Genomic DNA, 27,496 nt, shown 5'->3' with positions numbered 1-27,496 from the left:
CTATGACCACCAGTCTCCTGCGTAAAACGGAGGTAACAATGCATGCCTCCCAGGGCAGACAGCAGAATGACATGAGATAGCACATGTGCAGCTCCAGCACACAGGAGCCCCTCGATCAATGCTGGCTTCTGCTCTCCTGACTTCTTCTAGATGACACCCTGATTCGAGAGTCCAGATCAGGCCTTGCAGCCTCAGAGAGAAGCACGGGGAAAGAGCTGGCGCGGGTGCACCGTAATGAGAGAGAGCAACGGATGCAGGGAGTAAGAGTCTGCAGAAATGATCAGATAATGAAACACCTTATATCTTTCCAAAAAGGTGAATCATTTTCTTTTAGGTGTCAAATGAATAGCCGAATGTATCACAATCAAAATCTATCGTGAAAAAAAAAGCCAGACACGTACTCATTTCAAATGAGTAGTGGCTCCTACCGCTGCAGAAGCCTCTGTGACACTGGGCCGCCGGATATTTAAAGGGTAAGTACACACTCCCCCACAGCTCCCCGTCAGCTCCAGAAGTTCTAATGAGCTAAAAGTTTATTCCATTTCTAAAATACATTTAAACTCCAACCCATCACTTACATCTCCTTAATTCTGAAATCCAATTCTCAATTTGGGCACTTTACCAGCATCTTTTCAAAAGTTGGACTTTGGAAAATATAGACACTCTCCGACAGAAGGGGGGAAAAGCCATCAGACATGCACCAAACTGACACCCTTGAATATATTCCAATTTCCTCAGCCCTCATCTCCCTTAGCGTTTCATAATCAGTAAAGTGCAATGACCATCATTGGAAATGACATGAGCTTAATGTCAGAAATCATTTAGTTTAAATAAGAAAATAACTCCATTTAGCTTTCTCCCACAAAGTAAAATTAAGTTTGTTTAGCCCTTTTTTATTTATTGCCAAAGGGCAGATTTAATTTCAAGGGAGTGAAAACCAAACTCATTCTGAAGTGAAGTCTAAAGTTACCACTTTAATTTTGCTCTAACTATTGAGGCGCAAAGGCTGAAAGCAGTAAAACAAAGAGGCATTAATTATGGGGGAAAAAGATGTGAGTGGGACCCGCTAAGATTTTTTAACCAGGGGCTGGAGGATGGGGGTTGGAGAGAAGTCCATCATCTTATTTTGCTATGCTGCAAATCCAAACTGTAAGAAAACCCACTGGCTCTAGAGGCCTTTTAAGCCCACCCTCTTGGGCTCCAGCCTCAGGACTTACCAGATACATTAATTGAGGCCCCTGCATCGATGATCCCACTGTTGGGCCTCACGCAGTACCTTCGCGGTGCTGTGGTCTTCACTTTGAAACACACATTTCGGTCTGTCGGGTTGCCAAGCTTTAGGTTGGTGGTGACAACATCAGTGAAGGGACCTGTGGAATAAGACAGAGACTGACTGGGGATCTAGCCAGGAAGGTTTAGAAGACTGACTTATTAATGGTAGGGAGGGAGGTAAATGTAGTTAAAGGAAGATTTGAAAGCCAAAATTATCTCATTAACATGCCAACGGATGGGAGAGATGAGCTGAGGTTAATGCATTAGCAGTAACAGCTAATATTTACCATGTTCTCACTATTTCACCAGGTACTCAGTAAGTGTTCTAACACATGGCATCTCATTGAAACCTCACAATTTTATGATTACTGCTGTTTTACAGATGAGAAAATTGAGGATTGCGGAGACAAGCTACTTCTCCAAGTTTTCACGCTAGTTAGTGGTGGTTAGGATCTATAACCAGATGGCCTGAATCCAAGGCCAGTTCTTACCTATGTTAAATACTGATTTCCACAGTAACAAGATGAAATCTAACAGAAAGAACATAAAGGACTAAACTTGGTCCAAAATGATTACCAAGGGCAGAGCGTGCCAAGAGTAGCAGATGCAAGAAAGACTTCGAGGTGTTAATGGTCTGTAAAACACAGAAACCCCCAATAATAGAGTGCTGCTGCCAGAAAAGTTAATACCATCTTAGGCTACAGCAAGAAGTTCAGCGTCCTGCTGGGCAGTCCACACCTGAAACATCACATTCATTTTTAACTGCACAGGCTACTGGGAAGACTGAAACAAGGCTCAGTGCCCTGAAGATATTTTTTATTACTATTATTTATTCATTTCCTACTTTATTAGATTTTTTAATTAAAAAAGTAAAACATGCTTCTTAAAACGAACCAAACAATAAAAGATGTATAAAGAGGAAGTTAATAAGCTTTCCCTTGTCCCCTGGGGTAACTAATATTAACGATACGGAAGATCTTTCCACATCATCTAGGCTTACACGAACAGCACATACATACAGGTGTGGGGGATGGGGGGGCTAACAAAAATGAGATAATACTATTCACATTACTCTGAAACTTGTTTTTCATTTACCAATCTACTGCAGATATGTGATCTCTAGTTTTATTAGTCAGTCAGGTGGGAGAGGCTGAACTATGAGACCTCTTAGGTCCTTTTCAAATTTACATATTTTCCACAGGTAAGTGAACATCTTTGTGTTCCCTCTAGGCAAGTTCTTACTTCTGTCTTTACATTTACGAGGAAGTACGAGATGGGGTGGAAAGGGGGATGTGCTTGTGTGTTCACAAAGAAGTACATAATGTTGGTTCATCTGTACCTTAAGAAGATCCAACAAAGACATCTGAATTTGTGCTTTGAAAAGTTTCCAATGAGACTCCAAGCTCTGGAGGGCAAGGATTATACCTCACCCATCTCGGTATCCCAGTACTGTGCCTGACATGGAGTAAAGGTCTCAATATATTAATATCTATTCACTAAGAAGAAAACTACCTGTGAATTATCTCTAGCAAAATTAAAATCTCAGGCTGGTTCCTCTCCTCTCGAGCGGCTCAGGGTATGAAAAATCAGCTTGATATGGGCTTAACTTAAATAGAAATTAAGAAATCAATAACGGTGGAAAGGAAGAAAGGAAATGGGACTCAATTCCAAAATCAAATAAACTACAGCCAGTTCTGCTATAAGGCTTATTTTGAAAACACAAATTTGTTCCAATCTGACTGATGTGCATATTAGAGGGACAATCTGAGCATAAAACGATTTTCACATTTGCTTATGCATGATTTTGTCTGCAAAAACAATAGGTGAACACGGAAAACTATCCCCAGCTGCATTTAGCCGCACAGAAGTACACAAAACACACACCCACACACACCTCAACCACCTATAGGATGCCTCAGTTCACCTTGTGGGCAATGAGCCACACCTGTCCACACTTGGCATTACAACTTTACGTCCAATTTCAGGTAATCCTCCTTTCTCCACGTCACAGTAACTCACAGAACACAACTCTTCTCACACCTATATCCACAGGCAAACTTCAGGTCTTCTTCAAGGCAAAGTGCCGAATCTGCTGCAGCATTTGCTGCTTGTATCTTTGTACATGTACCACTGACAGTCAATCATGGATAACCAATGAAGTCTCCACAAAAGGCCCAAAAAACAGGGTTTGGGGAGCTTCGGGGGAGCTGAACACATGGAGGCTTGCAGGAAGGTGAACAAGAACTCATCCGCATGCTGGGAGGGTGGCACATCCCAACTCCACGGGGACAGAAGCTCTGCGCTCTGCACCCTCCCAGACCTCACCTTATGTCTCTCTTCACCTGTTTCTTTGAATCCTTTAAAATATTCTTCATAATAAACCAGTAAATGTAAGTAAATGTTTCCCTGAGTTCTATGAGCTGCTCTAGCAAATTAACTGAACCCAAAGAGGGGGTTGAGGGAACCCCAACTTGAAGTTTTGGAGGCCCAGCCTTGTGACTAGTGGGAAGGAGGGTGCAGCCTTGGGGACTGAGCCCTCAACCTGTGGGACCTGATGCTATTTCTGGGGAGATAGTGTTGGATCTGAACTAGAGGATGCCCAGCCGGTGTCCACTGCTTGGTGTGTGTGAAAAAACCCCCGCATTTGGTCACAGAAGTCTTCTGTGTTGGTGGTTGTGGTGTGAGAGTAGGGAACAAGCACAGTTTGAAAGTTTTTTCCAAAACAGCTTACTTTTCCACTAAGGCCTGCTGGAAGCCACGGAGGAGGCATTCTGAAGGGTCTCTAGGTACAGTTTTAGCCAGATGTGGGGAAAGGCAGCGTCTTTGGTACTGCACCTCACCTACTGACTCCATCACAAAAAACCTCTCTCCACACTTAGGTCAGCTCCCTACTGAGAACAAAAAGCTTACACAGGAGGGCAGGTACTTGTGGCCCAAGAGGATTTTCAGCTAGGCAGGGACAGCCAGATGCTGACGATGCTTCATCCTTGCATCAAGTTCTTGGCTTCAAGGGAGAAACAGGATACTTGGTGCTGAGGCAGTGTTTGAGAGACTATGGAGGCAGCAGCTTTCCGGGACTACCCTTTCTCCAACACATGCAGTCTGACTCATAATAAAGATGGAGAAAGTCTGATCTCCTGTTAAGTCTCTTTGCTTGCTTCAGGTAGGGATCACTTCGGCAATGGTGGGGGAAAAAAAAAAAAAAAAGAATAGCTAAACACAACCATGACTTTCCAGGGTCAAAGAAAGCAATAAAACACACACACACATGCACGCAAACCTACAAGGATACTAGCAAATAACCACATATATAATTCCTTGGTCCTCACATAAAAACTGCCAATCAGAAGAACCCCATAGAAGCATGGTAGCCGCACAATGCTGGGGGAAGGGAGAAAAGAGTTGGAAAATTTTTTTTTTCCTTAAGGGGCCCCTTAAAAGGGGTTGGGTTTTCAATTTTAAGGCTTGGGGGAAAAAGGTTCTTCATTGAAGTTTTGATTTTATTTCAAAACTTTTCAGGCTTCAAACTTTTTTAATTTTTATTTTGGGTTGAAAGTTACTGGTTTCAACAAGATTCTGCCATAAGAACATGGAAGTATCTTTAGACCAGAATGCCAAGAATTCATAATTCATAATCCAAAAATATGTAGATATTTTCCTAAAATGGTTTGAAGTATAGAGAGAGCAAAAAATAGGAATGCTGGCAAGATTTCACTGTAGTGAAATTAAGAATACTTAATAACTTCCAATTCACTGCCTAGAGTATCTTCCTCCCTCCCTCCCCAGGAGGGTGGGTTGTGGGGATCCCAAATTTAAATATCTGTTTATCCCTTACATTGATCTTTTCTTCAGAGCACGCTACAAAAATAAACCAAATTTAAATGTAAACACTAATCTATTTTTGGAAATTTGCCAGGTTAATCTATTACACAGCAATCTAAATGGTGTTTCAGCTTAACCTGAGTCACATAAAAGGTAGTCTAAATTATTAAAAGACAAGCAATATTTGTAATAATAAACAGGATAAAATAAGCACCTGAGATTTCTCCCTCAACAATCCTGAGTTTTCAGGTGTTAGGGATTTCTTGGGCTTTCATACGCTTTTATTTGTAAAAATCTGGAGGGAGCTATAGTGAAAATCATATGCAATGGAACAACATTGTTGGTAAAATAGCAAAATCCCACGGCTAAATGTCAAGACACTTTGTAAAAACAGGTCAAACCCCATCTCCCCACTCTGGGCAATTTACTCTAAGAATTTTATTGAAAATAAATTCTATTCGATTTGAGTAATTATAGGAGATAAAGCATGTTAGTGTTCTCCTTTCCCCTGTATTAATGAATTAGAATACACAAAAACCTCAATAAAAATGATATAAAGGCTTATGTGCATCATTCAGATTTTTACTAGTCACTTTCATTTCATAAAACTGCCATTTCCATTAAAGCATTATGTAAAAAATGGGATTTTACTAACCAACATGCATATTTATCACCAATGAATTTAAACATTGCTTATAAGGTACAGAGTCAATTTTACAAATGAAATCTCCTTCAAAAGTTAGAATTTCTTCTTTTAAGAGATGAAAAAAATGATTTGTAACTCTGGAACCTTAGTGTATGCTTTTAATCATTTTTCTTTCTAATCTTCTATTCCTTCAGATAATATCCACACAAAACTTTGAACTAAACATCTAAAACGTGAAATGGAAGCTAAAAAAAATGAAGGAACATGAATTTGGGAGCACTCTTTAAAATTTTTATTTTTCTTCTATTCTTTATGTCCTATATTAGGCATATATTCATCTGTGGAAACTGTTGTGAGTTTGATAGAGATGCTCATGAAATAGCACTAACTGAACATAAATTCCTTGGCAAGCTCTGGAAGGTATCTAGATAAAGCCAAGCACAGTTTAATCTATTTCCTCCACTTTTTCCGAGGTCCTATTGGTTGGATTTTTCTCATTTTGTGTTTTTTTTAAGACAGCAAAAAGACCCAGAATTGACCTGTTTTAGACAGCAAATAATATAACACCAGCAGAAATGTGTACACAATTAAAAGCGAAAGGAGTAACCATTGCTTTTTAGTCTTAGTTACTAAAATGGGGCCTGAGATTTACAAAGTGCTGGTTTAAAGGTCAAAGAAGATGGTCACAGTCTAGCAAACTCCTCAACAGAGGTCAGGTTCCAGGTGTTGAAAATTTCATCACAAATGGCTGGATGAACTTATCAATCAGGAAACCGAACAGTGTTTTGTGGAAAAAGTATTCCATTAAATCTTCAGACATTGTCATGATCTATGCATGATTTAAATACTTCTTTTCCATGATTGTTCATTCAGAGACCCATGGAAGAAAAAATTAAAACAAAGATCTTTCCTTCAGGAAATATAAATACCATCTTTACAAAAGAATAATTTAAGAGTTGTATACCAATTATAAAAGGTAACAGTGAAAACGTCCCTTGAACTCTAAACTCAACCTTGGCCTTACCTAGCTATATGACCTCAAGCATAGCAAGCCATCCCATCTATTAAATGGCAGAATAGAATTTTTTAAGGGATAAATATACAATTTTATTTTTAACCCAGCAATTCAATTCTACCAGAAAAAAGATCAAAATGTACTTATGACACCAAACTATAAAACTCCTAGAAGATAACAGAAGAAAACCTAGATGACCTTGGGGATGACTTTTTAGACACAACAGCAAAGCACAAGCCATGAAAGAAATAGCTGAAAAACTGGACTTAGTTAAAAATAAAAACATCTGTTCTGCAAAAGACACTATCAAGAAAATAAAAAGTAAGCCAGATTTAGAGGAAATATTTTTTAAAAACTTATCTGATAAAGACCCATTAACCAAAATATACAAAGAACTCTTCAAACTCAACAATAAGAAAATAAACAATCTGATTTAAAAATGGGCATAAGATCTGAACAGACACCTCACCAAAGATGTAGAGAGCAAGATATAGAGAGCGAATAAGCAAATGAAAAGATGTTCAACATCGTATGTCATTAGGGAATTGTAAATTGAAAAAGCAATGAGCTATCACTACACTCCATCAGAATAGCCAAATCTAAATCACTGCTAACACCAAATACCGGTGAGGATGTGGAGCAACGGGAACTTATTCCCTGCTGTGGGAAAGCGAAATGGTACAGTTACTTTCAAAGACAGTTTGGCAGTTTCTTACAAAACTAAACATATTCTTACCATACAATCCAGCGATCACGCTCCTTGGTATTTACCCAAATGAGCTGAAGACATATGTCCACACGAAGACCTGCATGCAGATGTTTACAGCAGCTTTATTCCTAACTGCCAAAACTTGGAAGTAACCAAGATGTCCTTCACTAGATAAGTGGATAAATAAATTGTGATATGTTCAGACATTGGAATAGTGTTCAGTGCTAAAAAGAAATAAGCTATCAAGCCACAAAAAGATATGGAGGAACCTTAAATGCATATTATAAAGTGAAAGAAGCCAATTTGAAAATACTACACATTGTATGGTTCCAACTGCACAACATTCTGGATGAGGCAAAACTATGGAGACAATAACAAAATCACAGGTTGATAGGGGTTAAGGGAGGAAAGAAGAGGTGGAGCCCAGAGGATGTTTAGGAAGGTGAAACTACTCTGATACTGTAACGGTGGATACATGTCATTACATTAATACATTTGTCAAAACCCGCAAAATGTACAATGCCAAGAGTGAACCCTAATGTAGACTATGGACTTTGGGTGATAATGATGTGCCCATCTAGGGTCACAATTGTAACCAACGTACCACTGGGTTGGGGGATGCTGATAGTGGAGAAGACTATGCATGTGTGGGGGCAGAAAGTATATGGGAACTCTGCACATACTTCTTGCTCAGTTTTGCTGTGAGCAAAATTGCTCTAAAATATAAAGTCTATTTTTTTTTTTTTTTGAGACAGAGTCTCACTGTGTTGCCCAGGCTAGAGTGCTGTGGCATCGTCTCAGCTCACAGCAACCTCAAACTCCTGGGCTCAAGTGATCCTCCTGCCTCAGCCTCCCGAGTAGCTGGGACTACAGACATGCGCCACCATGCCCAGCTAATTTTTTCTATATATTTTTAGTTGTCCAATTAATTTCTTTCTAATTTTAGTAGAGACGGGGTCTCGCTCTTGCTCAGGCTGGTTTCAAACTCCTGAGCTCAAACAATCCGCCCGCCTCGGCCTCCCAGAAAGCTAGGATTATAGGCGTGAGCCACCGCGCCCGGCCTATAAAGTCTATTTTTTTAAAAAAGGAGGCAGAAAAAAGTATTTGATCTTTTATATTAATTCACTTTTGGTGCCACCATGCCAACATTTCTGATATTAAGTATTATTGAGATTTTTTAAATATATGTGTATGTGTGTGCATGAATAAAGATGCTTTGTTTTGCAGAGAGATTGCTTCTCTTCCTTTTCTAAAGTTCATGAAATTCTGGTGTCACAAATAAATATCCTTCCTTTGTAATTCATCTCTCGATGTAGCTACAATACTTTGAAACTCAAACTATATGTGTTACCAAATAAGTTATATACCAATTTGATACATAATCTATCAGGTCTCAGCTTTCCAGATGTAAGCTTAAAGTTAATAGCTTCACAAGTTTTATTCACTCTGCATAAAAAGAGCTGTATTATTCTACACTCTTGCAAACACAATTTAGATACAGTATCTTTCCTTTTCACAGCCCCTCCAAAAAACAAGTTACCATATTTCACTTCAACTCTAAAAAGATTACCTGCCGGAAAGGTAATAATCTGTCTCCAGAAGCCTAAGACTTTTGATAGATTTTGTTAAGATGATAAAATTGTGCTTGAGGTTTCAATAAAATACACTCTGTATATTAAAATGGAGGGATGTGGACACTCTAAAGTAAAATCTGTTGAATATCTTACAGATATCTTTAAATTTTACCCTTTGACGGTCTGTTTTCATTAAAAGGCTTCCTATTGCTTTCTGCCTTCTCTACCCATCTGCAATGCACCAATTCCCACATTATTTCTTTTCTTGTTTGTGTAAATCTTCCCCTTCTAAAGTGGAAAGTCCATGAACACAGACGTTTTTGTCCTTGCTCACTACTGATCATCAGCATCTAGAACACTAACAGGCATAGTACAGATGCTCAATACATTGGCGGAATGAACAAATGGCCATGCATGCTTCTATCTGTTTTATACAATGGCTGTATCCTCCCTACACGCATCCCCTTGTATGCGCATCCAGGCTCCGGATGAATGAACATTGACACTGCTGCCGCTCCCTCTCCAGCATTATCACCCTTTTCATCTTCTGTACAGCACATACACATTTTGTTTGTTCTTTTCCTGTTTCCAGGACACAGGAACAGGGTGGGGGAGGGTGTGGCTGTGCCTATCCTATTCATCACTGTATCCCCTGAGCCTAGAACAGTGCAATACATGTAGTTAAAGGACTCCATAAATGTGTGCTGCATGAACGTCAGACTTCCTCAGAGATAACTGCACTCTGGTTCTGCTGCATTTCCTGTAAACAGATGCCTGCTTCAAAACCTGGATCTGAAATCATCGCACATTTGCGCTGTTCATATACGAATTGAAGCTATTAAAAATGTTCACATGTGTCAATAATGCTTTCATCATAATTATTCTATTTTTTTATTAATAAAATTTGCCCCCTCCCTAAAAAATGGACGAAAGATAGCATAGTACAGATGTTCAAAGAGGATACGCTCTTAAATAACCATGAATTCAAGATTAAGGACACTGGAGAAATTTTTTTGAAAATTTATTTTCTTGATTGAATTGTTAGCTCACACATTAAACCAATGCTTTGGAAACAAAAAATAAAGCTTTGCAACCAATGAGTTTTTAATGGCAGACATTGTACTCCAATATTTCAGCAGAAAGCCTAATTGTATGGTTCTTCTTTTAAAATAACTAACACATAAAGAACCTTACACATAGACACAATTTTTCTGAAGAAATTTTAGAATGCAAAGTGTTCTAAATGAATAAAGTATCTTCCCTGATATCCTTGGGAGACAGCCAGCTACTGAGAAACATCACACCCGCTATAGCAAAGGAAATCAACACCAAGAACTCTCTCTGATGATGCCATCAAAGGAACACCTGAAGCCAGCTTGACTGAAATAGACTATACCAACCTTCCAGGTTGCTTACACAATTCACTAGTTTCCCAACTCCTTCAGAGCAGAAAGAAATAAAACTCAGCCTGCTACCACCTCCACAGGGGGGGAAACTAGACCGCAAGGCATTCTATTGTAGTGTAAGAATTCAATAGATAAAAGTGCCTATGAAAGGCCTAAGATCAAACTCAAGAAAGCTAACCAAAAAAACACATAAAGTTAGACAGTAACGAACAGCCTGGGAAACTAAGATATTTGCAGCTTATAAAACAAATAAGTGATTAGAATCCAAAATATATAAAGAATTCTTACTTAAAAATGTGCTAAAATTCTTACAGAGGAATACCATGCAACAGTTTAAAAGAACTGACTAGATCTGTATTTCAACAACTGATGGGTCTCAAAGACATGTTAAGTCATACATACACTATGATACTATATTAAGAGATCTAGAAAAAAATGGAAATAGTTCACATTAAATTCCTATGGGGAATAAAAAAAAAGAGAAGGGAGTATAAATGGGCAGATATGGAATACAGACACGTCTTTAAATTATTAGTGAACCTTCTACTTGTTTTATTAAAGAAAGATTTATAACAAGTCTAACAAAGTATTAACTTTTAGTTACTCTGTATTTGGGTATTTATTATATTATCTGTACTTTTCCGTAGTTCAATTTTTTCCACATAAAGAAAGCTACCTGTAGTTTACATGAGATCCAAACAATGTCCTTTAAAAAATTTTCTTCTTGTCCAGACATGTAGAGTTGTTAAAAACCAATATACCTACATTGATAGTCAGTCTTGTATAATTTATAAAAATCAAGGTTATCACTTAAAACATGTCTAGAATAGCAGTGGTCATTAATTCAAGACAAAGACCCACACCTACAATTTTTACAAAAGCTATTACATGAACTTTGAAACCTAGAAACATTTACCCATCTAAAGATAAATACTATGACTACTTTTCTTTAATGTACTATTTTTTTCTAAATAGAAAAATGGCTAAAAGTATTATATAAGAGCTGAGGCTTTATACATTCTATCTACATCCAGCAATAAGATTATAGTACACAGTCAAAGGTTATTCATAGATGAATTTTATGTGTCAGTTCTAGATGGATCTTAGACGATTTAATAAACTTAATTTTTTCAACAATCTTTATCCTATCAACTAACAAATATCTAGTAATTTTTCTCTATTTAAAAGACCAAAATTTGTGATTATAGTGATCACAAAAATAAACACAAAGATAAACTATATTCTACTCCAAATAAAATTCTACCTAAATAGGAAGGTGGCAAAACATTCATTTTTACATAAAGCAGGATGACTCAAAACAGATTATATGCCCTAAGGTACAGGTATGAGTGATAAAATAGCAAAGGGTTCCAGTTTCTCCTGGTTGTAGTTGTTATTTTAACTAGACTGAGTTATCAATTAACAGCTCAAGTCAAGCGCATGAAGTCAGCATCAACAGAAGTAAAAAGTCCGTGATGTGCTCCATCTTTAGTGGAGATGACAGACAGCATGTGAAAAGCCTCCACACCAAAGTCAACACACCCCAATTCACACCAGACACACGAAGAGCAGAGCACGGCATGTTTAGCATTCTGCACCTCGACAGTCCAGCTGGGATTTTCAATCTGTGAACAATGAGAAATAGGAGAATGTGGTTTATCAGTTAGTGTGTAATCTGGTCTGGTTTCCTTTCAATAGAGAACCTAAGTGACTAACCCAGTGAAAAGAGATTATCAACCAGGTCAGCAACTTCTTAAACAAATTCGACAAGAGGCCAGGGGAAAAGGCTGCGAGACTTGGATGGAAAATATCTTCTGTTTTCCCCTTTCTCTGTCTTTGGAAATTATGCTCATTCTTCAAAGTTTTGCTCAAATGCCTTCTCTTTTGGAAAGGCTTACCTAATCTTCTCTAGTCGGAAGAAATTATTCCTTACTATATACTATGTTCCAACAATAAGCTGATGATTGCCAAATGTATATCTGCAGCCTGGCCCCTCCCCTGAGCTCCAGAAATCAATTGCCCATTTAACATCCTTCTTTGCAAGTGTACTGAGCATCTCAAGTTTATCAGGTCCAAAGAGCACTCTTGAATCCCACTCTTCTCCCTCAAACTCATTGCTCCTCATCTCGGAAAAAGAAACCACCATTCACCCAACTGCTTGGGCCAAAAAGCAGTTACCTTGGTTTCATCCCTTCCTCCACATTTAATCCATCGGCAAGTTCTATTGGTTCTACCTTCAAAATAGATTCAGAATCTCAGTACTTCTCACCATATTCTTTCTACTGCCACCACCCTGGTCTATGGCACCGCCTGTCTCATACTCTCAGCCTGGATTATCACAGTAGCTTTACAGCTTCCACACAAACTCTATCCACATGTTTCCCATACCCTACTCGCCCCACGGCAGCCATGGTCTTTTAAAAACAGACTCCTGCTCAAAATCCTCCATGGCTTCCCATTTCACATCCAAATCCGAAGTCCCTCTCACGTCCTGTCTACCAGCAGGCTCCTGCCCTCTTCTTTGAGACCATCTGCTAGCTGGCTCCTCCATCACTTCGGTGCAAGCACAATGACCTCGCTGCTCCTTGAACACACCAAGCTCATCGCTACCTTGCACTTGCCACTCCATCAGTCTGAAATGCTCTTCCCCCAGCTATCTGCACAGTTCACACACTCTTTTCATATAGGCCTCAGTTCTAATGCCACCTTCTCGAGGAAGTGGCATTCCCTGATCACCCTATTTAAAACAGAATCCACTCCCAAATCCCTTTATCCTGCATTGTTTTGTTTTTTTTTCATTTCACACCTACCACTACCTGACACCACGTCATATATATTTTCTGGTTTTATTTAGCGCATATCTTGCCCACTAGGAAATGAGCTCCATGAAGGCATAGGTTTCCTCAGTTTTTTTAATCTCGGCCTCTCAAGTATCCAGAACACTGCGTGGTGAGCTGCCAGCATTCAGTAAGTAACTGAGGAATAGAATGGTTCGGGTACTGTGCTGGGCTCTCAAGCTACAGAGATAAACAGGGCACTGCTGCTCCCGCCCAGAACACCAGAAAGAGTAAACACACTAATAGAACCATTCTGGGGCCCATCCAGAACTAATGAATCAGAATCTCTGGGACTAAGACTCTATAATGATCTGTCTTTTTAAAAAATTATCAAATGTGACGTTAGCTAACATTTAACAGTGCCAGGTCTATCTTAAGCACTTTACATGCATTAATTTATCTTCCTAACATACCCCAAAGTGAAGAATCTCAGGCATAGAGAGGTTAAATATGTTATTGAACGTCATGTGACTTTCGGGTGGCAGATCTAAGATTCACACCACAGCAGTTTGGCCTCAGAGTTCACACTCTTAACTGCTGGGCTGTATTTTACTGTATTTTACTTCTCATAGCACTGAACACTGTTTGAAAGGTAATATATAAAGTGTCATGTCAACACAGGAGGGTGGGGAGTGCAAGGAATTAAACACTGAGGCGAGCCCTGGAGTGTGAAAGGCAGATGAAGCAAAGCGCATTCTGAGCTGTAGGGAAGCGCAGGTGAAAGCAGCATGAGGAGCCTACCGGGCTTCTTGGGTGTTCTCCATGGCTGGAGTGGAAGGGCACCAAAGAGATGAATAAAGCTGAGGCTGCAAAGATGTGGTGTGGCCCAATTTTGAAGGGCTGTGATGCTGGCCTAAGAATTTTAGGCACGAACCTAAAAGATCTAGAAAGCCAACGAATATTTTTAAATGCAGAGATGACATCCAATTTTGATTCTGGAAAAGTATCTCTGGAAACTGTGGACAGAACAATTCAAAGGGTGATGGAAGCAGGCAGGAATATTAGAGACAGAGGGTTGGGACACGGGGCTCCTACAGCAATCCTGAAAGCAGAGGGCCTACGCTCGGGATTTGGCAGCGGGATAAAAGGAAGCGAAGGAGTACACGAGATGCTGCCGATGTAAACGGACAGACCAGATGTGAGAGGAGTGGGGAAGGGGAGTGGAAGACGAGTCTACAATTTCTAGCTCACCCAACTGGGTGCAAGAGCAACTCCCAGATAAGGAAGCCACCTTCAGTAGGGATGAGAGGGTGAATCGTGACTGTGGTGTAGAATACACTGAGTTTAAGGTGTTTCTGTGACAACCAGATAGGCAGGGACGTCCACTAGGCAGACAGAGAGCAAAAGAGCAAAAGATCTCCTTGGAGATAGAGATCTAGAAGTTTTCTGTGTAGAAGTGGAAGCTAAATTCTTAATGAGGTAACATACAGAGAACAGTTATATTGAGAAGACCAAAGCCAGAATCCTGGGAAATGTCAACATCCAGTAAAAGAGATGATAAAGAGGTGGGGAGGTCAGCAGAAAGGTCAAAGACAAGTGTCACAGAGAGAAACCTGGGGAACTGAGAAGGGTTTCAGTGGAGGGATGAGGTCTGAGAATTGAAAGAAAAGTGAAGATGTAAAACAGTAAGCGAGATTCATTGCTTCCCCAAAATTAGTTGTGATAGAAGACTGGGCGTTCGCGTAAGTGGGGAAGATCTAGAGAACGAGAGTTCTTTTCAGGAAGGGGCAAAGTCAGTGTGTTTGCAGGCACAGGGAGGAATCAAGTAGAAGAGAAACGTGAGACACTGGAAACTGAGAGGACGACTAGTGGAGCGAGACACCATAAACGAAGGGAAGGGAATGCGTACAGGACACATGTCAAAAAGGTAGTCTTGGCCCTCTGAAACAGAAGAGGATAAGTGAACACTTAAGTTTGTATACGGAGAAAAGTAACCAGCATTTGGTAGAGAATCTTTGAATATTTTCTGAGCGAACACACTGTGTCCGCATTAGCTGGCTGCACACAGCAGGCCCTGCTGACAGACAAAGTCTTCTCCCTTCCCTTCTCTACTCAGCATTCTCCTGAACACCACCCCTTCCTCACCTATACCTTAGACTCAGAGCCCAGTAACCCCTGGAGAAGCGCCACACGCCATGCACAGTGCTAGGCACTGGGACCCAGGGAAAAGAGACACAGTCCAACAAAGACAAAGGGCTGGCTGACTAATGGGCAAGGGAGTCAAGTAACCAACGGCACACGGTGTCAAGTGTGGGAGCCAGGGGAACAGGCACGATGTGAGTGAAGAGCGTCAGAAAAGCGTCCTTGAAGAAGTGAGGCCTGTGCTGAGTCTGAAAGGTAAGCAGGAGGAAGCAGTGAAACAGGAGGAGGAGGAATGAACTAATTTTCAGTGGTGGAAACAGCGTATGCCAAGCCCTCTGGCCAGGGAGAACCCAGAGGCTGGAGCACAAGCATGAGGAAAGACGGCGCTGGAGAGATGGCGGGGGTGGGAGGTGGGGAATAACTGATTTTCCAGGTTTTGTTAAAGGATTTAGGCTTTATTATTTTGGCGATGGGGAGATATTTAATGATTTTAAACAAGCAAGAGATATGCTCGGATTTGCATCTGGGAAAGCTCTATCGGGGCGGAGAAAAAGAGAAGACGCAGACAGGAAGACCAGGTAAGAGGCCATCACAGTCATCCAGGGGAAGGAGGCAGCCACAGAGGGCTCAGGAAGAAGGGGCCTAGGTGGGTGGTGGGCTCTGAGTCTCTGTGGATGTGGGTGCCATTCGATGAGCCAGCAGGAAGAGGAACTCTGGAGGAAAAGGGAAAAGGCAGTGTCGAGGAGTGTAGCTGGGGGCCTGCTGCAGAGTGTCTGCGGCCTTATATGTGGCGTGGTTCGGGCCTGGGATCGTGCACAAGTGATGTCAGAAGCTTGGGGTACTGGTAGAAGAGCTCCCCAAGGAAGAGAAGGGAAGACAGGGAGGGAGGAAATCTGAGAGAGACAGAGAGGAGAGAGAAAATGGGGAGGAGGAGAACCTGTAACCCTGAGCGTTATCAACGGGACTGAATGAGGCCAGGGCAAAAGTGGCCACATGGGTAGAAGAAAACTACAGAGAGAGCAATTAGGGAGGTCAAAGGAAGAGTGTCGATGCGCAGGATGACAAGAGTCAGGTGCTACAGGGAGCACACATGATGAAGAATAAAAACACAGCAAGAGGCGTAGTGATGAAGCAGCAATTGAGCTCCTGGGCAATGACTTTAGGAGTGAATGAATGCTCAGAAAATACGTGACACTATTCTTTCCAGAAGCTTGCTATGGTAGCGAGGAAAGTCATGGCAGAAGCTAGAGAGTGCAAACATGACTGAGAAAGCAGTTTTTCTTTTTTAAAGGCAGAAGAGACAATACTGAGATGTTTACTGAAGATGACTAATTGCCAAGCACTACACTCAGTGCCAGGTATGTAGAGAAAGAAAAAGAACCTTGCTTTGAAGGAGAAAGGCAACAAAAGCATTCAATTAAAAAAAAATTTTAAATAAAATTAAAATACTCAAATGAACTAAGTTTTCTCTGAACTTCTCTACATGACTGCTCATGTTTCTTCAACCTCTGCCTGTCTCTGAGCGAGGCGACAGATGAACTAGGCGCTCACAGTCAAATGGGACACCCTGCCCTCGAATTACAGAGGTTCTGGGTGCAGATTCCCTCACGAGTGGGCCATGGCTCTCCTTCATCCAATTAGTCAAGCAGTGCTTGACTTTACAAAGGTCACAGCACAGATTGAGATTTTCAGAGGAGTCCATCAGGGTACATTTATATGCCAAAAAATCAATTCAACCAACAGAATGAGAATTCAAATCAGCCTCCACAAGGACAAACCTTAGGTTTTTCAGCAAATTCCTCTTTTTTATTCTTGTGTATGCTTCTATTTCAAATGATCATACCAAACACTGAAAAGATGACAAAGTCCAGGGTTGCATCCCTTCTTTGAGGTATCAGGAGAAGAAAACAATGACAAGAATATAGTCTATTAGTCACTACTGGGAAATACTAAAATAAAAACCTACAGGAGCTTACATTCTCACAGGGGAGACCCACCAGTAAGTAAATAAAGCACAGAGAGAGTAAAACAAAGCATGGAAGTGATATGGTGATGTATGAAAATACTGGATCAGAATATCTCCAAGAGTACTCAGGAAAGGTTAGTAGAAGTAATAAGCTTTTAAACAAAAGGGTTCCTTAATTAAATATGCTGGAGCCCACTAGTACAAAGTACTGGTAAGTAGTGTGGTTCCTGTTCTCAAGGGGTTTTTCATCTTTCTTCTGTAGCTAAAATAAACTTTAATCTCAGGTTCTCAAGCTAGGAACACTAAGGGGTACTGTGTTCAAGCCTCCTCACGTGACCCAGGAAGCCAAAGCTGAGGAGGCTAGCAAGTGCCTTAGGAGACAGCAAGGGTGGGAGGCCAAGGCTCCCCTTGTAATGCACAGCACACAGGCTTAGAAGTCCGAAAAGGTGAACTTACATTCTGCAAGTCCTGGGCCTAGTTTCTCTCCTCTCCAAAACAGAGACGATTGTAACACTGACTTCTCAAGTGGGTACTATTCTATTCCTTCCCTTTTCTTACTATATTATAAATGCCAAATGATGCGACTAAATGGCTAAAACGGTACCAAATTAATCCAGAAACACAGTTTATATGATAGGTATTAAGGAAATAAAAGACTTAGAGTAGGGATTGCGGTGACAGAAGGAAGACATATTTGATAGTATTAGCACATAATTTTCAACACTAATAAATAAATGACTCACAATGAGAAGTGATCAAGTTAGTTCACAAGTCAAGTTCTTAGAGGGAAACACAGAATTCGCAGAAAGATTTTCTGAAAATCAGTCACAGTCACTCTAATGTCCCAGAGCAACCACACTTTATGTAAGAGGTGCCAATTAAGACAATTACTAGACTACAAAGCACGTTTCCTTTCTTCTTCCGTGCTGTTTCTCTTTCAGTCCTCTTCCTCTATTCCTGTTCCCAATCCTCCTGGCATCTTCTTAACAACATAATAAATAGGAAAGCCAAGGGCAGTCACACCCCCACTCACCTTTTAAGGGAAGAATACAGCCAGCATGATGATAAAGCAACATGGGCTTCGCAGTCAGACAGACCTTGGTTCAAATCCCAGGTTCACCCTAACTCAGGATCATAACTTAGGCTAATAACTTAAGGATCATAATTGTACCCACTTCTAGGCTTGCAGTAAGAATTAAATATATGAGCAATTAGAAAAATGCCTAGCACACAGTATAAGCTCACCAAGTGACATATCGCAAGCGCCATTTTCCCTATGAGAACCGAAGTCCAAAGAAGAATTAACAAAACTTTTCCTAAGCTACCGATGGGGACAGGCCTAAGTATCCAGTCCCCATTTTCCTTCCTTGTCCCCAACAACTAGAGGCTGGAAACTTTAAGAACCAGGATTTCTTCCCAAGTCCCCTACCCAACCCAGCACCTGGCCCACAGGAAGCTTTCAGAACATGGTGACTGAACCAAACCTGAATCACAGTCATGTTAAATTCCCCAAAACGGAATCATGTGCCCGTGAAGAAAACCTCAAACAATGAGTTGTGCAAAAGGAAGAAATTAAAAATATCTCCAATTTGGACAATCATCTATTGTGTACAGATGGTCCCCAACTTAATGATAGTTTCACTTACCATTTTTCAACTTTACAATGGTGTGAAACCATTACAATTTCAATATATTTTGAATTTTGATCTTTTCACAGACTAGCAACATGCAGTACATGAGATATTCAACACTTTATTACAAAACAGACTTTGTGTTAGATGATCTTGCCCAACTGTAGGCTAACCTAAGTGTTCTGAGCTTGTTAAAAGTAGGCTAGGCTAAGCTATGATGTTTGGTAGGTTAGGAGTATTAAACGCATTTTTGACCTGGGATATTTTCAACTTACAATGGGTTTATTGGGACATAACACCATCATAAGTTGAGGAGCACCTGCACAAGATTACATCCGTGTGTATCTCTAAATCCTTTCTGATCTAATTCATATGCTTGGGATGTCATTCATTTTGGGAAATGATGACATCCCAAAGCATACCTCATACAGAATAAAACAGTACTTTTTAGTCACCTTAAGTTTACCTCTTTCAACATTTGAGAGAAGTCTCTAGTTATATATTAACTTACCTTTATTTGTTTCTCTGCCCAAGGCAATGGCCTGGCAGGAACACGCAGAACTAAAGCTTTGTAGCTCCACTTATAAAGTTTAAGGTGGCAACTATAAAGACCATTTATAACATTCCTATCTTAATAAGCACCCTTTCGAACTTCTCTAATTCCCCTCTACAAATCTGCAAGCCTATGAAATCTCTATCACACACAATCTTTGCCTTACCTTCCAAAGACTGGATAGGAGAATTACGATTCACAAGTTAACATTTTCTAAATATATAGAACCATGAAATACCATCAAAATCTGATATAAAAGTGAATATTCACTAGGTAAATCAAAGCATACTCTGGAGTCATCAGCCTGAATTTTTTTTTAAGTATGATAAGAAATCCCTTAATGAATTGATGTTTTTAAGAAATTATCCTGACAGCCATTAACACTTCCTTAATGGTTATAAATTCTCTGCTGCCCTCCCTCAAGAATGAACTTCTTTACGAGTTAACGCTGAAGAGTTGATAGTGGTATAAGAGAAAGTACAAGGGCCGGGCGCGGTGGCTCACGCCTGTAATCCTAGCACTCTGGGAGGCCGAGGCGGACGGATTGTTTGAGCTCAGGAGTTCGAAACCAGCCTGAGGAAGAGCGAGATCCCGTCTCTACTAAAAATAGAAAGAAATTAATTGGACAACTAAAAATACATAGAAAAAAAATTAGCCGGGCATGGTGGCGCATGCCTGTAGTCCCAGCTACTCAGGAGGCTGAGGCAGAAGGATCGCTTGAGCCCAGGAGTTTGAGGTTGCTGTGAGCTAGGCTGACGCCACGGCACTCTAGCCGGGGCAACACAGTGAGACTCTGTCTCAAAAGAAAAAAAAAAGAAGGAAAGAGAAAGTACAAGGGCTTTGGCACTTAACAAACCTGGGCTGGATCCCTGCACCACCATTTACTATTGTGGCCCCATCTAGGGGCAAGTTACCTAGCCACTGAGTAAATCATCTCACTGGATTGTTAAAGAGATTAAATAGTAAGATAAACAACATATACCATCTACCTATCATAGTCCCCAGACTTTGTGCCTATCTTCTAGAATTAAAATATTTATCTTCCAGAAATGTTTATTCTTGCCATACCTTTTCTTTACCCTCATATTGCAAAATGTATGTCAGCCTCAGCTTTTAACTCTAGACCCAACCCAATGGGGACAGGGAGGGTACCACTGTACCCCTTGCAAATATTCCCTCTACTCCCAGCTCCCTAGGTTCCCCTCCATTCTCTGAGCACCCTTCAGCCTTTAAAGACAACTCAAGTAATTCAAATCTAGGTAAATGGTCCAGGGATATAATCTATTGTCTTAAAGCACAATCTAAAAAATGCAAACAACAGTAGTCTCAATATCCCACCCCCAAAATACTTATTTCCCTAACCCCCCTTCCAAGATGGGCGATAGTTGTAGGAGCCTAAGGGAATGCCAACAGCGTGGTAATTCAAACACACTACTGGTATCAGCAGAATGTGTCCCCACCATCAACACTCGGTGCTCACATAGGAATGCACACACATACCAAAAGCCTGATAAAGACATTACTTGACACGGATAAAAAAAAGAAAAACTAACCAGCTAATCAAAAATTGATATTAACCTTTTGAAAAGATGATGGAAAATTCTAGGAAAGTATTTCTATAGCTTTACAGTTCTGTATAATTAGTGTGTTATTAAAAGAAAACAGTTCGAGGTTTTCCCATGAGTCCACATACTACTTTCTCAATAGCTTCCTCACCCCCCACCTCCCATACTCAGAGGGAAAACTCTAAAGCACCATAAGACATTGTTTCTAGACAACAGCTTCTGTTAAAACAATGCATTTAACGTTTTGAAAAATAGATATTCTAGAGATACTATTTTGCCACAGTTGATATTTTAAAAATTTTAAAATGAGTTCAGTAACAAGTTCAGTAACTTTGTTTCCATAACAAAGCTCTTCAAACAAGTCTCGCTTTTGTAAAGCCAGCTGCCCAGGTGAAAACTTCAAAGAATGTACATACCCACTGAGCAAGGGCCAAAGCAATCCTGGTTATGCCATGCTGATGACAGTCTGAAAGGGGACTAAAATGATAGAAAAATGAAGAAGCCAGCCTGGAAACCATAATGCAACTTTGTTTTTTAACATAATCCCCAGTGCAAAATAACTGTGCGGAAGGCTTTTATTTTATTTTATTAAAGACACTCTATGGCAACCTTGTCTTGACTAATGGAACCCAGCACTCCTTGTGTTCATCTTTCTTGTCATCTTGCGGAAAGCTGTCCTCATTTGTTCCAAATCATGGTCACTCTTTAGACAGCAAATTTTTCAACAAATAGGGGATATATGAGGCAATCCTGGAGATAATTCCTTATGTAAAAATTCAAGTTTCAGGTTCTAAAAATCGAGCGTAGGGGTAGTATTTAAATGATGACCGATATAATCTACTCCCTTGACTCCTCCCCTAATTTTCAACTACTTAGTGGTAATAATGCAGGGTCAAAGTTCTCAGTATTTTGCCTTCAGCATTTGAAGGAAAGATGTTATATAATACTAATAAATAAGAGATAGGGTTAATAATGTTTAAGAGTTCAGCTCTTTAATAAGCATCAATTCAGACTAATTATTTTAATAAATCCACGCTTGGATGAAAAACTACCAGGTAATTATGAAGATAACTGTGATGTCTGTTACAACCACTCACATCAAGGAAACATTACCACTTTCCAAATATAAGCACATGCCCAAGAACTATACATTTTTCCCCCTGAGGAGTTAGCTGTGAAAAAAAGGAAGTGAATAAGAGGATAAAAGCAAGTTAACTTCTTGTTTACATTCTTCTCCCAGGAATAAGATTTCAGAAGTAAACAGTATTATCTATGAAGATTTAAGTTTGACTCAAGTTTAGTAAGTTTAATGCCACTTGCTTTTGATTAGCAAGCTGGTTAATAATTAAATAAACGAAGATAATCTATTCAGGATGGATTTAAACCACTACCATAAAGAATCTTAAGCACACTGCTGACATTTTGTTGTGTTGTAAAACACAGTCTGCTCTGTGTGATCATGAAATGTTAAGGAAATCAGTGCTATAGTAAAGCTAAAGAATTAATGCTGTACTTAGCATCTGAAAGATAATTACTGCTTTGAATGGACTATATCCACAGGGTTTTAGATTTTTTTTAACTTCCTAAACAATCCTAAATTACACATCAACTTCAGGGGCTGAAATAAAGATTCTAGGCCTGCTATCCTTACACAAAAGATAATGACCCTAAACTATCATTTATAGTGCCCAAGTTCCCATTTTCTCCCACAAGTGGTAATCAACTACACCAATCCAGTGGTGCTATCGACCGGAGAGTCCTGCTGACCAATGACAGGACTATCCAAGGCTTCTTGAAGGCCAATGTTTTAGTCTCAAAACAAAGCAAAGGTAAATGGCTCCGCAGTGGGTTTAAACCTTACGTGAGAATGGTTAACAGACCACTCCCAAGTGACAGTATCACTGCCAGAGGGGTGTGCTGCGATATGAAGGAAGACTAAGTCTTGGACAATGACCAAAAAAATACAAAACACACTGGGAGGGGGGAGGGGGGAGGAGGGAGGAGGGGCAGGTACTTGCATACACAAAGAGTGCAATGCGCACCACCCCAAGGATGGACATATTTGAAACTCGGACTTGGGGGGGGGGAGCAAGGGCAACATACGTAACCTAAACATCTGTACCCCCATAATATGCTGAAATAAAAAAAAAAAAAATACAAAACACACTATTTACCACAGATGGAATCTGATGAAAGGGAGAGAAGAAGAGATATATAAGGCTTTGAAAGTGACTCACTCATTCAGAAGGTTCTCTTTGAGCTGGACAACAAGTTGGATCTCAGAGTGAGGAGACAGAAAGGATTAGGCCTTGGAAGAACTGAGATCAACAACAGAACGAGCAACAATGAAAAAAACAACACACACACACACACACACACACACACACATATTCCGCAGGTTTCCAAAAACCTTTACTCTCAGAAAGACACCCTAGTCTGAAAGAGCTTCCACTAATGCTGACTTCTGAAAAATATCATGAAAATCAACTTTATCTTTTTTCATTTTTAAAATTTTCTTTTATTTTTTAATTTTAAATCCTTTCTTTTCTGCCTTTTTTTTTTTTTTTTCATTTTTCACCACTATACTAGCGAGGAGAAAATCAACTTTAAATCTAGGCAAATCTACTGTAGCATGCTTCTTTTAGGAAGCCACCAATCTTTCTCCTTTTGATATTTAACACGATGTAGCACAGGACTTTCCATAAAACTTGAAAAGCTCATATAAATTTGTGTTCTCTTTCTCTTCTGTAACATTCTTAAATTTAACATACGGCACAAAATTCCCAAGATTAAAAGGAATTTGACAATATACAACTCTATACGATAATTTTAGGCTGAAAGATATTTTTTTCCTCTGAAACCTTTAAAATAGGCATTTTAGTTATTACCTTCTTAAGCAAAGTTAGCTTAGAAATTCGATTCATCTGGGTGAACCACCAGAAATCAGCGTCGTCACCCTGAGTAACCTGAAGAAACCAGTTAAAGGTGCCAGTCCTAATCCTGAAATGAATTATCTCTATACAGTAAACCAGGGTACTGAGTCTCTATTCTAATTTTATTGTCTTGGCGTTGAGTTTAAAACCAACCAACCAACAAACAGAACACCTCACAAGGTGATTTACACATGCCTGCAGGTGCCTCTTCCAAAGTTATGAGCCATCAGCTGTCAACAATTTGATACCACTTCTCTGGGATCACTTCCCTGGCAAAAATATCCAATGACTTGGGCCATCATTCCTTTGGCCAACCCCAGAGCAGAGAGCTCACTCTTCTCTGCTATATCTTTCAGGTAAAGAGACTGAAGTGATGAAACCGGTTGTCTAAATACAACCGTCAATCTCTGTATAGTACTATGCACTTACAAAGCACCTGAACGGCCATAGTATCACTCCTAAACAACAACAAAACTTTCTACAGGAGGCAAGGTAGACTTGAGTATCATCCCCACTGACTGAGGAGTGACTCCAGGCTTTGGGGAATGAAGTGGCTAGCCCAAGGTCACACATCTTTAAGTGAAAGAACTGGGGCAAAAACTTGAATTTACAAACTAGTGCCTCTTTCCATAACATCACATTAGAGAAGGGGTTTGGGATTTCAGGGAGTCAATCCGAGGAAGAGGGACTACTGGAGGAGAGGCAACACAATTTTAACTTAAACACTGGCTGTGTCTATGCGCAAAGGGCCTTGGAAGATCTGACTCCTGTCTAACTCGCCAGCCTTGTCTCCTGCCTTGCCCTGCAACCACAAAAAATGCTCTTTGCTGCTGTGATTCAGAACTACTAGTGGCATCCCAAAGGAGTCCAGCCATCCCAGCTTTTGTGCCTCTATGCGTGCAATTTCCTCCTCCTGAAACGTTCCAAACCCCTTTCTTCCTTTAGCCTGCTTACTTTCAACCTTTGTAACTCAGCTCAAAGGACACCTCTTTCAGGAGCTGACCTCCTCAGGGCTCCTGGAGCATTCTGGATTACCCATCATTGCACTGTCCTGGCTGATTTTCTCATCTGCCCCTTCCCCACACGTAAAGTAGTGGGGAGGAGGTTGAGGGAGAATGGGGTAGTACAACTGACGCGACTTGGCTTCTCCTGGTATCTGACGCACGGAGCAGGTACTCAGCGTATGTCTGTGGACTAACTGAACATGCCAATTCACAGGAGTAGCCAAGCCAGGCTTCCTGGACAGAGAACTTCAGACGATGCAGGACACCGCTCACCACATTCACGTTAGCTACTTGGACTCCTTTGCAGCCTGGCTCCTCCACGAGAAGGCCCTGAGAACGAACATCATGCCAGCTCAAGTACTACCACGGAATTATGACCTGTGTAAAGTTTTTGTGGGGTTTTTTGTTTTTTTTTTCATTTTAAGTGGAAAGCCTTTGGTTCCTTACACACTCAGAGTCATTTCACATTGGTAACCCAGAAGACAAAGTGACAGCCACATTTCTGGAGTATGTCCCTGGGGTCATACTGGTTAAGAGTGTGCATAATGGTTAAGAGTGTGAACTCTGAAGTCGGAGTTCAAATGTACATTTGTCAACTGGGTAATTTTGGGCAAGTTGCCCTATACTACTTCCTGACAGGACATACAAAATGGCCAGCATTCATTCCGCAAATACCGACTGAGCGCCTACTGTGGGCCAGGTGCTAGCGGTACAGATCTGTGACCTGGCCGTCCAATCTGAAGTACACCTCCATCAAGTCAGCCTGCTTTATTTCCTTCACAGCATTTAACACTCTGCAATGACCTTGTTCCCTAGTTTGCCTCCCCTCACTAGAAGGCAAGCTCCATGAGCGCAGAGGCCTTGTCTGTCTTGTTCATCCATCACCTCCCCAGCGCCTACCACACAGTTGGTCCACACGTGCGAAAGGCGAAAAGAAGTAATGAGCAAGTCAGACAAGGTCCTTATTACCTCATGGCCCTTGCATTTTGGTGGAGAAGGTACGGAAGAAACAGAAACAACATTAAAAAAATATACAGGTACAAATTACAGAAGTGGTAAGTGCAAGGAAAAACCCGGGACCATGGCTTCCCCCAAACGCAGGTGTTGCTCTAGGCTTCCTCAGGCTCCAGCTCCAGGCAGCTCTGGAGAGAAGAAGGATCCCACCCCCTGGCAGCCTCGTCCATCAGCTGCACAGAGGCCAGTGAGCACGAGGAAGGCACAGGGAAAGTTGTGCCAGTCCCATCAGAACTCCTGAGGAAGCTCCGCTCCTTTATTGGTTCAACAGAGTTCATCAGGCACCTAACACGTGCTGGGTACTTAGCAAGAACTGACAAGGTCCTGTCCTCATGGAGTTTCCCTTTTAGTGCCGAAACACAGTGATGTTCGGTAGCGAGCAGTGCGGTGCTCACCACCAAACAGAGTGATGTGACGGGGCATGACAGCAGGTGTCCACGCGGGCTGTGGGGTCACGGCAGGCCTCTCTGGGCCGGTGACATCTCAGCTAATACCCGAAGAGGTCAACCTTGTGCAGAGCACAGTTAGAACCTTGTAGGTAAAGGGAGCTGCCAATGCTTACACTACAGAGCAGAAGACCAAAGTCTTCACAAGTTACCACGGCAACTGTGACAAGTGCCCCGGCAGGCTGGGGCGAGGAGGAGCAGGCCCCGGGCTCCCGCACATGGCCCTCTCGGCCCTTTCGGGTCCGGGCAGCTCTTGACGGCGCCAGGGCGCGGGGCGGACGCCAAGGCCCGCCCAGACCCGCCGCCCTCCGCGGCCGCGCCGTCGGGACGGGGGCCGGGCCGACGTCCCTCCGAAAGTCTGGGTGGGGGCCGCGGGCCGGAAGGTGGCGGGCCTCCGGGGCTTACCTCGGAATTTGAGCTCGTGCTGCGGCTCGAGGCTCAGGACCTGCTCCACCTTCGCCATGTTCCTCGGCGGCGGGGCACCTTTGGCGGGGAGACCCCTGAGAGGTCACCTGAGCGGCAAGCGTTAATGCTGCGCCCCCTTTAAATTTTACAAGAGGGGGGGCCGGTGGGGCGCGGGCGGGGGTCGTCGACGGGGTGCGCGCGCGGGGCGGGGGGGGCAGCCTACGCGGTGCAGGCGCAGGGGCGGAGGGCGAGGGCGAGGCCGCGGCGCCCGGCGAGCTGACGGCACGCACGCACGCACCCACTTTTATATCTTGTATGGACTTCTTTTCACTTTGTATTATTATTTGTTACCTGTCTCTGTTCTACAAACTCTAAGAGCAGGGACTAGGATGGTATCCTATTAGTTTTTGATTCCTCAGAACCAAGCACAGGGTTGTGTGTGCTTAGCCTGAGTCCTCAGTGAATGTTCATTAAACTAATCCCTGAAATTCATTACCTCTTCTTTCCCAGAGTCACTCTCTCTTCTATTGTAATCGAAGTTTGTTTTTATTTCTCTTGCATACAGCATGGACACCTTTGGCCACACACACACTCATGAACGCCTGCACCCTGTGTT

At 41.5% G+C, this 27,496-nt stretch overlaps 1 protein-coding gene across 2 annotated transcripts in view; it reads right to left on the bottom strand.

Moving 5' to 3' along the window:
* The window catches only part of VAPB (VAMP (vesicle-associated membrane protein)-associated protein B and C), a 54,528-nt gene extending 27,346 nt beyond the window's left edge, over positions 1-27,182 (bottom strand). For both annotated transcript variants that reach the window (XM_012656507.1, XM_012656508.1), the window contains exons 1-2: positions 26,881-27,182; positions 1,218-1,370 (exon numbers count right to left, since the gene is read on the bottom strand). In XM_012656507.1, the coding sequence (XP_012511961.1) occupies positions 1,218-1,370; positions 26,881-26,938 (211 nt within the window). In that variant the 5' untranslated portion in view covers positions 26,939-27,182. The remainder of the gene's footprint in view (positions 1-1,217; positions 1,371-26,880) is intronic.
* Positions 27,183-27,496: the final 314 nt, after the last annotated feature.

Source organism: Propithecus coquereli, unplaced genomic scaffold, assembly GCF_000956105.1.
Source record: "Propithecus coquereli isolate 6110/MARCELLA unplaced genomic scaffold, Pcoq_1.0 Scaffold503, whole genome shotgun sequence".
In the NCBI taxonomy this organism is placed as follows: domain Eukaryota; kingdom Metazoa; phylum Chordata; class Mammalia; order Primates; family Indriidae; genus Propithecus; species Propithecus coquereli.
The sequence above is the reverse complement of the archived record's forward strand: the minus strand, read 5'-3'. Positions and strand labels throughout refer to the sequence as shown.